The following is a 12,767-nucleotide window of genomic DNA, read 5'->3' on the forward strand; positions in this document are numbered from 1 at the left end:
TAAATTAGCGAATGGGACATGTGCCAATCAGCCACATCACAAATCAGAAAAATTCCCAGCCGCTGCCAATAGTAAGTGTCAAACTCGATACCAACAAACTGTCATAAATAATATGACACACATAAAGCATAGAAAAACTATTAGACGAGAGCACGGCTGACGCGGCGATTTCTCTATTTGCACGTTTTCATCGCTACCTGCTTAATTATGTACTCGCGAGACATTATTATTATGGCGGACGTCACCGGACATACAAGAGAATTCAATGGGCTTTTTAAACGTTAAAAATATGGTTTTTGGCTCCTAACTGTATGTCAAAGGAGTATTCAAAAGCCTCTACCAAAATTTATCGAGTTATCCTCTTCTTCTTCCCCTACTCGATACCTAAAGGCCCATATAAAACATGTCTGAAGCAATTCCAATGTTTGAGACAAGGCATCAAGGCAGTACATGAGCTCTTATGACTTGAGAACACAGAGCAAAGCATAGCTAGTGCAAACGAATCGCCATGAAGAGCCCTCCTTCCCTTCTCCTTCTCCCTCTCCTCCTACTGGCAATTGCTGCAAATGAGGCTCTCGGCGCCAAGATCGTCAAGTACCTCCCTGGGTTCAAGGGCGAACTTCCCTTCACACTCGAGACCGGGTATGTATATTATATCCACCGTAAAATTTTGAGACAGTAGGATATGGGTTCAACCACTTGTACGTTTAGTGAAAATTTTACTCCATTCTACCCGGATCTCACACATTCACCAGAAAAATAATGTCATAGGGTCCCGAATCTTGATCACCCTTCTTGTTGAGGGGGCTCGAGCTTTTCAGCTTTTGCTGAACTTTGAATGGTGTTGTTAATTAGGTATGTGAGCGTGGAAGAGTCCGAGCTGTTCTACTACTTCGTCGAGTCCGAGGGCAACCCGAAGGAGGACCCTATCATGCTATGGTACAGTGGAGGCCCTGGTTGCTCTGCCTTCAACGGCCTCATTTTCGAAAACGGTATAGCATTTCCATTTCCTTCCTTTCCCCTTTTACGTTGGTTCTTTTCTCTGAACGAAAGGGAATTTCTAGAGAGTTTAAACCATATTAGATGTTCGGTTCATCAATTTTCGATAGGAATAAGTATAAAAAGCCAATAGGAAATTGCCTTTCTTTTCCGATAACAAGAGATGTCTATGAATTTAGTACAATGATAGAAAATAAAACTAAATAGAACTAAATAGAATTAAATGAAAGGGCACATAAGTCCCGCGGATGAGGATCAAATCCAAAACCTTTTAGTTTTGAGGTATCTTATATCACTGCACTAAAAACTCTTACATAGGAAAGTGCCTTTTAAGTAAATATAAACTAATTGTTCTGTATTTTAATTGAACTAAGTGTAAGTCCACGCATTGCGTGGGTTCCCGAAAAATTAATAAAATTTAGACTTGATTTGAGAGTGCTGTTAAAAGAAAAGTTCTAAAATATAATTGTTGATTCTCAAAAGCTATTAAGTATTTGGCATCCTATTTTCTAAATCCGCTGAAACTAATAACAAAAACTACTTTTATAGTTTTTCTTGAATGTTACAAATGACTAAATAATAATAATAATAATAATACGCACACCCATTCTTGAACATATAACAACAACAACAATAATAATACTTTACTTGCTAACAGAACAAAAAATTGAATGGAAAATGTCACAATATAATTACTTATATAAGTGAAGTGTTAAAAATTAAAATGTTAATATAACATTGAAATGAATAAAAATGTTAAGTTGGAGAGGTGCGGGGAGAGAAGCAGATTCTTTAAGCTACTAATTTTTGCTTGTTGATTTTGACGTTGCCACCGCATAAATTAACTTGATATTTGTCCGATGAGTTTCTTTTGTTTATGGAGATAATTTTTAAGATTATTATTAATATTTATTTTCAATATCAACTCTACTATTTAAAAGCTCAATCGTGTCACGACTAATTCAGTCAGCCGGATTGATCTACTAAGGGTAAAACTCTCCCAGCTATTTTGCATTCACAGGAACTTGAACCCGAGACCTTGCTTAAGTAGAACAAGTATCGAACCGCTTGAATCAACCCATGCTGATTATTATTAATATTTATTTGTTGGCCCAAGTGTTTCCTTTTGTAGGAGCAACACCTTCTTTTTGAAAAATTCTCCTCTTAAGCCCTTTGAGATCATTAGGATTCTCGATAAACACTCTATGCATTAATCTGATGGCTTGAGAGGGATCCTGGCAAAGAGAAAAAAAATTCTATTTTAAAGAAAATATTTAATATGGATTTTTACTCAAAATGACCCATAATTTACCCGTTTTGTCAAATCTATCATATGTTTTTTTTTATCAAATATATCCCATGATTTACTTTTTGCATCAAATCTATCCCGGCATTATCTTTTCCGTCGACATCTAATGGCCGTGCTGACGTGGCACGTGGAGCGATAGTGGGCCCCCACTTGCCACGTAGGCGTCACGTCAGCACGGCCGTTAGATGTTGACGGAATAGATAACGGCGTGATATATTTGAAGCAAAATATAAACTATGAGATATATCTGACAAGAAAAATATAGAATATATTTGACAAAACGCGTAAACTATTGGTCATTTTAGATAAAAATTTCTATTTAATATTTATTCGTGAATCGAAAAGTTTTTTCATTTTTCTATATAATAATTAAATATAATCATAAATTTATGATATTAACTACTCGAGTAATTTAAAAGATAATTAACTACAAGCTGAAGATTTTTTATATTTGATCAAGAGTTGAGGGTTTCGAATATAATTCTATAGATTCCTCTCGCTGCTTTAATATATCATATATTGATTGGCAATTTGCACTCATAGGCCCAGTGGTGTCTCTCCCGGTTGAAATTTGGAAAATGAGCTTTAAAACCGTTATTTGAATTTCCCAAAAGGGGCCCATGACTTTTAAAATTTCCTTGATCCAAAATTCGCAACGAGAATTCAAAGTGAGACCGCCATCTAACTGTCAAATGCTGCCTATGTACATGTCTTCTTCCTTTCCATTTTCCTATCCTTACGTTTTGGTCCCGCCCTTGAATGATCTGCAGCATCTCACTCTTCTTCCATTCCCCCTCTCAGGTCCTTTAGAATTCAACATCACAGCGTATGAAGGCGGGCTGCCGTCTCTGAAATACTATCCGTATTCATGGACGAAGGTAATGACCGATAATTAAAATTGCTCCCTACGGCTGTCGGATATATGATCAGATTACCTGACCCGGTACTGGAAAACAGACTGGGATTTTGAATATAAGACACGAATTGTAATGTTTGGCTGTTAATTCTGCAGACAACGAGCATTTTGTTTGTCGATGCACCAGTTGGCACTGGATTCTCGTATTCCAAGACTCAGGCAAACTGGTACACATCTGATTCGGCAACGGCTTGGCAGACTTATCAGTTTCTAAGGAATGTAAGTCGAAATCCGCTCAGCTAAAATTATTGATAGATTGTCCTTTTAAAGACGCGGAATGAGAAATGGGAAATAGAGGAAGTACTTATGTGGATTGTTTGACATGCAGTGGCTGATTGCACACCCACAATACCTGAACCTACAACTATTTGTCGGTGTCGATTCCTATTCGGGCATTTCCGGGAGTATTGTTGTCAAGCATATTGTCGACGGTACCAACATATAGTCACTTATCTTGGAGATTACTCTTATCACGAGTTTCTGTTATATCTATCTCCTATCATGTTGTTCGATTGGAAACTGCCAGGAAATGAAGCCGGAGTCGTTCCCCGCTTGAACCTCAAGGGCTATATCCTCGGTTGCCCAAGGATCGATGAAGGCATCAACGAAAACTCATTCATGATATTCTCTCACCGCATTGGGCTCGTATCCGATGAAATCTACGAGGTAAATTCATCACATACACCTCGGTACTCTCGCGTGGAACAGGTTTATCATGTGTTGGAATTCTAGAAAAACACTCGCCGAGGTATTAATCAATGAGCAACATCCATATTCCATTACAGGCGGCTAAGGAATCCTGTCACGGGAAATATTACGATGTAACAACAAGCGAATCGGAATGCTATAAAGTGATAGAAGTATACGACAAGGTACATACTTGTTGGAATTTCTCTAGAAATCCTCTGGTTTTCCAAGTTCAAGTCACTGTCCGGCTCGACTTGAATTAAAAGTAATCAATTGAATCTGTCCCGATTTCATTTGCAGCTCATCAAAGACATAAACAAGAACGATATCTTGGAGCCAAAGTGCACTTGGGCATCTCCTCAACAGGGCGATGAACTGAACCGCAGGGCTCTTGAAGAGACCTCGGGTGACTTCATCCTCTCTCCTCCCAAAATTCCCGAGTTTTGGTGCCATGTAAGTTATCAATGCTGCGTTTGGTTTCAAAGTATGATTTTAAAATCAGATTTTGATTTTGAAAAAGGGTTTTATAAATGGGGCCCACACTTTGACTTTATATAAGTTATTTTGTTTTGTTATGGGTAAAATTAAGTTAAAGTATAATTTTAAAATTTTACTATAAAACCAAACAAGCCACAAAATCTTCCAACTATTCTTCTTTGTGTAAGAAACATTATGATTATGCAGTTTTTCAAGTTTCAACTGCATAAACTATATAAACTGACTCGATCTTGTGCAGAACTTCAACTACGCTATGTCCTACTGGTGGGCCAATGACAAGTCCGTGCAGGAGGCCCTCGGCGTGCGGCAGGTACATTAGTAATGATGGCTGTCTTTGTTACTGTTGAAGGATTGCTGCTAATCAAATACGAATTTGTTCGGTCTATCATCTTTTTTGGTTTTAATTTCAGGGAACGATAGAGGACTGGGTGAGGTGCAACAAGTCGCTTCAGTACACGATGGACGTCTCCAGTGTCCTTGATTACCATAGGAACCTCAGCAAGCTGGGACTCCAAGTCCTCGTTTACAAGTAACCGCAAATACGATCCCAAACTCTTCTCGAGCATTTACCGCACTCCGGGATAAAATATAACAACTTGTTTGAATTCTTTTCCTTGTCTTAGTGGTGATCATGACCTGACGATCCCGTGCACTGGGACTCAGCAGTGGATAAAGGAGCTCAATCTGACAATCGTGAACGACTGGCGACAGTGGCTAGTTGATGGACAAATTGCAGGGTCTGCGCTCCCATTCGTGAACTTATATATATATATATATATTGATACACATTCCAAACTTGCAACTGCTGCGAATCATATAATATATCTCACTACCTGATCACTAAAATATTTCGACCTTTATGATGCAGTTACACGATAAAGTACTCCGAGAATGGATACCGGCTGACATATGCCAGCATTAAGGCAAGAAATTAATTGGAGAACATCTTCAAACTAGAGAGATTCAATGTTTAAATCGCAATATTTAATCTATTCATTTCTTTTTCTTCTTGAATTGGTAGGGAGCTGGCCATTCGCCTCAAGAGTACAAGAGAAGGGAGTGTTACGAGATGTTTGATAGGTTCATCCATTACTATCCCCTTTAGACGAGCATACACATGCCAGCACCCTTTTCGGCATGTTCGGCTAAGATCATGTCAGTAACACGGAGTGAGATCGAATCCTATTGTTCAGAAAATTTAGATATTTGGGGCTCCCTTTATTTGAATAATTTTGTGCCATCGAGTTTAATTTACGTGAATAAATAATGAACAGTAACATTATTATGATCCGGCAGAAGTATATGTTTTAATTAATTGTGCAGTCCGATTTAAAAATGATCTTAATATCAAACTGAAAGAACAGATCCCTATCTAACGCGAACAGCGGGGGGCTATGAATGTTTGAGCATATATTCAAAATCAGTATGATAGACATGACCGAGTCAAAGGCTTTGAATTTACATGCAGCAGCTGGCTTGTTGAACGTCAGCTATAGCCTATAGCTCTACCAACTCGGCCCTAACCCCCATTCATGCCTTTTCCTTTTCCTGCATTATTAAATCATATGGTCACATGCATAATTTATTAGAAGATCACATGCATGTGACTTTCATGGTATTCAGGTCATCAGAAGGGGAGGAAAAGTTAAAGAAGAGAAAGCCTCCGAACAAAGCAAATTACTTCAAGTCTTAAGGTTCGAATCTTGTAAATGAAGTAAATCAACATTGAGAGAGCTTTGCCCCTTAGTGTGTTCGCCTAATTCAACTCCGTATTGATCAGGATTTATTAGACTTCCAAGTATTAGTTGGTTCAAATTAAAAAAGAGAACGAAAAAAAAGGCCATAATTAACGGGCTTTTTTCAGTTAGTTTGAGAGTCTCTATATTGAGAGAATGTTAAAACCCCGAGCTCATCAATGTTAACGCGTGAAGACCTATTCCCTTAGGCTATGTGAAGCAGGCCGAATAAGAGGCCGGATTTGATTTCTAAAATTTCAATCCTTTGTTTGGTGCTAACCAGATTAGAATTATGATATACCTAGATGTAGTATTAAGTAGCTAATCCCAAAGTAAGGGTGGATTGAGATATGATTCTTTAAGAAAAGATAGCAATACCCATCTCCATGTGTGAAATTTTCTAAATGTGCCACTCAAAATAGAGAAGCTTGGAAAGGAGCGGTGGCCCCCGATTTCGGTGGCCACCGCCCCGGTGAGGTCGCAAACAACCACAAATGTCACTGGCGACCTCGACCAAGCAGTGATCGTCGGAATCGGGGCGCCACCCCCATAGAAATGACCCACCTTCTCTCTCCCACCGTCAAAGAGAGACAGAGAGAGATAGGAGGAAAAAGGGCACGGTGGTGGCCAGGCTATGGCCCCCCGATTCCGGTGACCACTGCCCGATGGAGGTCGTAGGCGACCTCTGTGGTCGTCCCCGACCTCGCCAAGGCGATGGTCACCGGAATCTAGGTCCATCGCCCCTCTATTTCTCTTCGTTACATCTTTTCTCTTTTAATTTTGAGTAAACTGTCAAATTGGTCCATAAAGTTCAAAAGCCACCAAAATAGTCCATAAACATTAATTTCGTCATACAAGTTAGTCCATAAAAGTTTTATTTTTTATATTTTAAACTAAAATAGCATCGTTTTGAGTTTTAAATATTTTTAATAACGTCGTTAGTCCACCTAATCGCCACATCAGACGATTGTAACGGAGGTTTGACAATTGGACCAACTTGTATAACATAATTGAAATTCCCAGACTAATTTGTTGGTTTTTGAACTTTATAGACCAATTTAATGGCCTCATGAAATTGTCAGTTTACTCTTTAATTTTTTTGAAATTATTTTCAAATTTGAGAAATTTAAAAGTATTATATTTGTACTTAAATAATTGTAATAAGGATACCTCAGTCATTTTCGCTTTAAAATCCCAATCCAAAGCCTTGAATACCTAAACACTAGATCGGGACATCAATTATCTATTGGATTTAAAATTCTAACTCATTCCATCCCCATCCCTATTTCTAATCCAACGATCAAATATAGCCTTACTAGTATCGTGAATGTTTCGTGTAATTGGAAAAGAAAATTAAGGGAAGACATGGTCATGGGGTCGCCCAACGGCCAAATTTTTAGGCCTGTCCATAATTCGGTCTACCTCGAAACATTTCAATTTTCGGTTCGATTTCTGTCTTGACATGTTCGATTCTAAATTCGAATCGAAACCAAAGTTCTAATTTCGGTTCGGATTCTGTTTCCAGCGTCGCGAGATCGAACCAAACTGAAATAAACTCAGGTTCGCGAGATCGAACCAAACCGAAATAAATTCAGGTTCGCTTTATAAGTTATCCGGTTCGGTTTCGGTTTGCTGTTTTAGAGGAAATAGAATTTCGGGTTGGCCGGTTCGGTTTGAACCGAATGGACTGCCCTACAAATTTCGCCAGTCAAATTCACCAGGTTGCTATTTTTTGGGCCCTATAATAGGCCTGGCCCATCCAGCCCACAAAGAAATTCTCGAGCAGAAATCCTTCCCCAGAGGATGTTTTAGGCAAATTAGCAACCGTTGTGATATATAAGCCTGAAATAAGCTTGAAAACGAAGTCCTCAAGTGATCATGCTATGCTCCATTCGGACTATTCATACATGTGTCTATATTATTTTGCACAATAAAAAGCTTCTTTTTTTTTTTTGGGTCAGGAAAGAAATTGTCCATCTCTTCTTCAACTCTCCGATAATATATATAGACTTGGACTATTTTTTCAAATAATGTAGATAACAATTATTATTATTATTATTATTATTGTATATCATTATCCAAACACCAAAACAACTGGCGGACCAAATTGCTTGGAGCAATGCAAAAACAAAGAGAGAAACAACAGTAGAGAGTGGACAGAAAAAGAGAATGGAGAGGATATGAGTTCCATTGCCCAGATCAATATCTTAATGGCCTTTACGGCCACGGTTAACAAGTTGGCCTCCTCTAATGCGCGTGCAGTTCCCCGAGGAGGTGGAGGACGAGGACGAGGACGAGGACGAGAAGACCGCCGGCGAACAAATCCCAACAGAAGCTCCTCCGCCACCGACTTCGGCCGGCGGTGCCTCCTCCTTGCAGCGTCAGTCGTCGCCGCCCCACAGCCCACCGATTCCCGCACCGAACTCCTCAAGAGTATGCAATGACCTCTGTTTATCCTTGTGGCTCATTGTTTTGTGCTTTTCGGCCAACAAATATTGATGTGTGTCACCAGTGGCAGTCGATATAATATTTCAACATTCCATTTGTGTCACGTTGAATATGAGAATAATTTTCATTTCGATATTATCTGTCTATCGATCTTTTCTTATCGGATTAATTTCTTTGTTACTCAAATCGATTAAATGTGACCATCAATCGCTATATGGTTGTTCCACCAGGGTACCTGAAGAAGTCAGAGGACAACAGAGCTAAAAATGACAAAGAGGTATATATGCATATGTCGTCGAACCTTACCATATATGATCGTGCTATCGGTTTGGTCTCTCCCTCGATGCATTAATCCTAGTTTATTTACTTTGCTTTCGTAGAGATTGGAAAGTTACTACAAAAGGAATTACAAGGATTATTTTGACTTCGTGGAGGGATCATTGAAGGGGAAGAATGAGCAGCAGCTCTCTGAGTCCGAGAAGGGCATCCTCGATTGGCTTAAAACTAACAAGTAATCGAGCCGGAAAAAAAAAATGCAAAGTAAAATTAATTAGCCGTAACATGGTTGTGCAGCTAAGTAAATTTTGTTAGCATAGAGAGCTTATCTATTTTGCCGATACGATGAAGCATTTGCTCTTGTTGGACGTTGCATACTTGATGGTTGTTATGCTTTTTCAATACTTCATTGCAATTTGCAATAACTTATTCTTTGAGAGATTTAATCGACTCCCATCCTATTAATGCATGCAGCTGACTCACCTCAGAATTCACACAATAATGGGTTTCCCTGACCTGTGCTGTTAAACGATTGAGATCCAAGAAAGAATTACATATCATCATATGATTACGTCCACGTCTAAGAATCAAGAGGTTTAGATCGATTTCCGTCAATAAAACTAAACGTATCCCTTTATCTAGAATTCGTATTTTCTTATATTTAACTTACGAGCCTTCTGAAAGAAATAGATAACCAAAATGCCCATTGGGCTCACGTGCTTTGTCTTTCCTTGTATACCGATAGTTGATTATTGGACCCGATCCATCAGAGAAAAAGGAGAACTGTATCCCTTGAAATGTCTATATATTATTTTAAAAAAAGAAATTAACGTTAAAGCGAAACTAATCCAGACATTTTTGTTGACTAACTACAGCGTGACTTTACTGCATCATCAGACAAGACCGAACACAAACTCTATTGTGCTATGACATAATCAGCCATTGAGCCTAAGAGCGCTGCACGATAAATCAAACATTCATGAAGCCGACCCTGGAACAGGAAGAGCGAGTTGGCAATCGTGATATATACCGAAACTCGATTTGAGCCATGGGGTCAAAAGCTTCTGCGTAACCTATTACCACTTGTAGGTGATGGGCAAAGAGGAAAGAGCGGGTCGGCTGGGAGATTCCACAGCCAAAAGGTGAAGATCAAATCATGAACTTGTCCTGTCCCATACATGCAGCAGGTTGGTTGGAGTTGGACAGAGCAAGAGACACAACACCACACCCCAAACATCTTCTTCTTCTTCTTCTTCTTCTTCTTTTAGTATTTCTATTTTATCTCACAATTGGTTACTAGGAACAGCAGTGGCATGACATTGATAGAGCTCCTGACAATTGAGAAAAAATTTACATCCATATATGTTCGTAATATGCATGTAATATAGAATGGCCCTGAAAGCAAGCTCATATCCATCTCTGCCTCTCTCTCTCCCCAGCACAATGAATTAATGAGGAGTCATGTGCCGTGAGCAGAGGACAAAAGTTCTCTGGTATAATGTGACCAATGAAGGGAGAAAAATTGGGCTGTGTGGGTGCCAATTGATCCCCAAGCTTTACCAGTTTTTTTTTTAAAGTTTTTTTTAAAATTATTTTGTATTAATAGTAAGACAATAGGAGGAGGGAGGGAGGAGGGAATAGCAATGGCAATGGGGGTGTAGGGTAGTGTTTGGATATATGAGGGTGTGATAGAGAGAGTGAGTGGGGAGGGAAATGGGAATTGGGGTTGGGTTGTTAAATGCATGTTTGTCTCATGCAGTGTCTCTTTGCTGCAGAGTCTCTCTTGTTCTTTGGGATCCGCCCCTCTCCGGTTATCACACCTTTTCCCAATTCTTCCTCTCCCTCTAACCTTTTTATTTTCTTTTTAATTATATAAAAAGATATCATGAGCTTATCAAAGAATATAATTATGTGAAAAATCATATCGATAAGAATTGAATTTTAAATTTTTGAACTTTAAATTAGAGCTAGCATCACTGTATATACTCAATTCTCACTATTTATTCCTTGAGAATAATTCTTTTCATCAATGTTTTCTTATCATTGTCCTTGCTTCTTAATGGAGCTAAACTGTTAGACCTTCCCAAAGACCTTGCAGAGTTACGATCCGCGCTGGAGAGCTCATTGCGACATTGCTCAATCGGTGTAATGGTCATCGATGAAATCCGCTAGAGCTTCAATCAACCCTTATTAGTAGGGATATCTGAGCTTTTTGGAACCCTTGTGGGAGGCATGTGGACGGCAACCCAAGGGTCGGTAACTGCATAGTAGGCAACAGTTTTCATATGGCGAGTGTCACTCTACTGAATAATAAATTATACATATTAACGTCATTATCCGTTGGAATACTAATAATTGTTTTCATACGACAGCAATTAATGTATGGGGCGTAATATCTCAAGTTCACACTAACTTAACATAGTATTATAGTTGGATCTAGATGGATCTGTAATGTATACTCGTGGACATCTTTTCCTGTCATCAATGCACGTTCATTAATTTATTGAAAAAAAAAAACACATAGTATGCTAGTTTGGTTGAGAGTTTGTTGTCTTTCTTGTTTTTGTTCCTATGCATCTATTTTGATTTATTTATTTTTTTTTTTGGTTCTTATTGAGCGTGTCAGTATAATAATAAAGCCTGTAGGGGCTTTTCGTCCTACCACCACTGCAGCCTTTGAGAGTGGGCCCAGTTTTGGGCCAAAGTGGACCAAGCCTCTGTCCAACCCAGGTTTCACATGTACACCCATTTGCCCTCCCAGTACCCCAGACACAACCTGTTCGTTCCCGCAGTATAGGAAATTTCAGGCTTACAAAAAAAAAAAAAGCAAATTAATATCTTAATAACCAACATAGATTAGTTCGGATAACTCGGCATTTATTCAAGCGATATTTTGGATTCGAATTTTGTGAATTAAGAATATCCATGACTGGGAAAATATCTTAATGGGCCCGTTTGACTCGAATCGAAATTAATTAAGAGGTATTGAACTTTTGAATATTAAGATATGGCCGTTTAAAAAAAATATTTTAATGGTAATAATTTGGAAAAAAAATCGCAAGAGTGGTCCCACATCGTCCTTTCCATACAGCCTGTCATTTGGACCAGCACATTTTGACCAAAGCCTTTCTGCCACCTCAGAAAATCCCAGCCACAAATTTGTCATCCCTCGGTCAATTCGTATTTTGAGATTTACCGTATTAGTAATTAATTAATGTCCTCAGTTAATAATGTAAATAATTATAGCAAATTACGCCACCACATTTATATGGTCATGTGTTTTATCTGCTATGTCACTTTCCTTCCATCCAAATCATTGAAGGATACCTTAATTTTTCAAAGACACATCCGCGAACTCGACGCATAAATGTTTCCAAGTTCGTGTATTCTGGAAGTCACTTATACTATGTGGGCCCCACCGGCACCCAAAAAAGAAAAAAAAAAAAAAAAAACGCAAGATGCCAAGCTACCAATTTCATCTTCGTTTTATAAAGTTGGTTAGATGGTCATCTTGGTCCAAGGAATCCTAGATTTCCCGGAATTAGCTACGCGCTGTTGATAACTGTAATTACCATTAGTGTTGATCATTGTTTATGATATACAAAGTGTAGGCCCTCGCCACCAAACCGTATTTTTGGCTAATCATATGTTTAGTAATGAAATTTAATCACTAGTTTCAAAATCTTGTAAGAGGCAGACGCTATATAATTGTTTTTTTTAGAAATTACTGGTAAAAACTTTAGAAGATACCAATATTATGATTTGCATGCAAATGTCTACTCTTCGAGTTAATGCGATTCATGGTCTCTATCCCTAGAGACAGTGATGGACCCAGGATTTTACTTAAGGGGGACGAAATCCTTAAAGCAGCTGATGGTGAGATAATTTATCCGAGTTA

The 12,767-nt window shown here is 38.7% G+C and overlaps 2 protein-coding genes across 2 annotated transcripts; both read left to right on the forward strand.

Annotated features, from left to right (window-relative positions):
• The first annotated feature begins 302 nt into the window (after positions 1-302).
• On the forward strand, positions 303-5,724 carry LOC116206315 (serine carboxypeptidase-like 18). Its single transcript, XM_031539147.1, has 13 exons — positions 303-642; positions 856-992; positions 3,110-3,186; positions 3,321-3,443; positions 3,553-3,655; positions 3,751-3,890; positions 4,010-4,096; positions 4,212-4,364; positions 4,648-4,719; positions 4,820-4,938; positions 5,033-5,146; positions 5,278-5,332; positions 5,431-5,724. The coding sequence occupies exons 1-13, from the start codon at positions 509-511 to the stop codon at positions 5,512-5,514; spliced, it is 1,398 nt and encodes a 465-aa protein (XP_031395007.1). The 5' UTR covers positions 303-508; the 3' UTR covers positions 5,515-5,724.
• Positions 5,725-8,240: 2,516 nt separating this feature from the next.
• LOC116202895 lies at positions 8,241-9,315 on the forward strand. The gene is made up of 3 exons (XM_031534532.1): positions 8,241-8,578; positions 8,824-8,870; positions 8,974-9,315. The coding sequence occupies exons 1-3, from the start codon at positions 8,326-8,328 to the stop codon at positions 9,106-9,108; spliced, it is 435 nt and encodes a 144-aa protein (XP_031390392.1). The 5' UTR covers positions 8,241-8,325; the 3' UTR covers positions 9,109-9,315.
• Positions 9,316-12,767: the final 3,452 nt, after the last annotated feature.

This window comes from Punica granatum, chromosome 4, assembly GCF_007655135.1.
Source record: "Punica granatum isolate Tunisia-2019 chromosome 4, ASM765513v2, whole genome shotgun sequence".
Lineage (NCBI taxonomy): Eukaryota > Viridiplantae > Streptophyta > Magnoliopsida > Myrtales > Lythraceae > Punica > Punica granatum.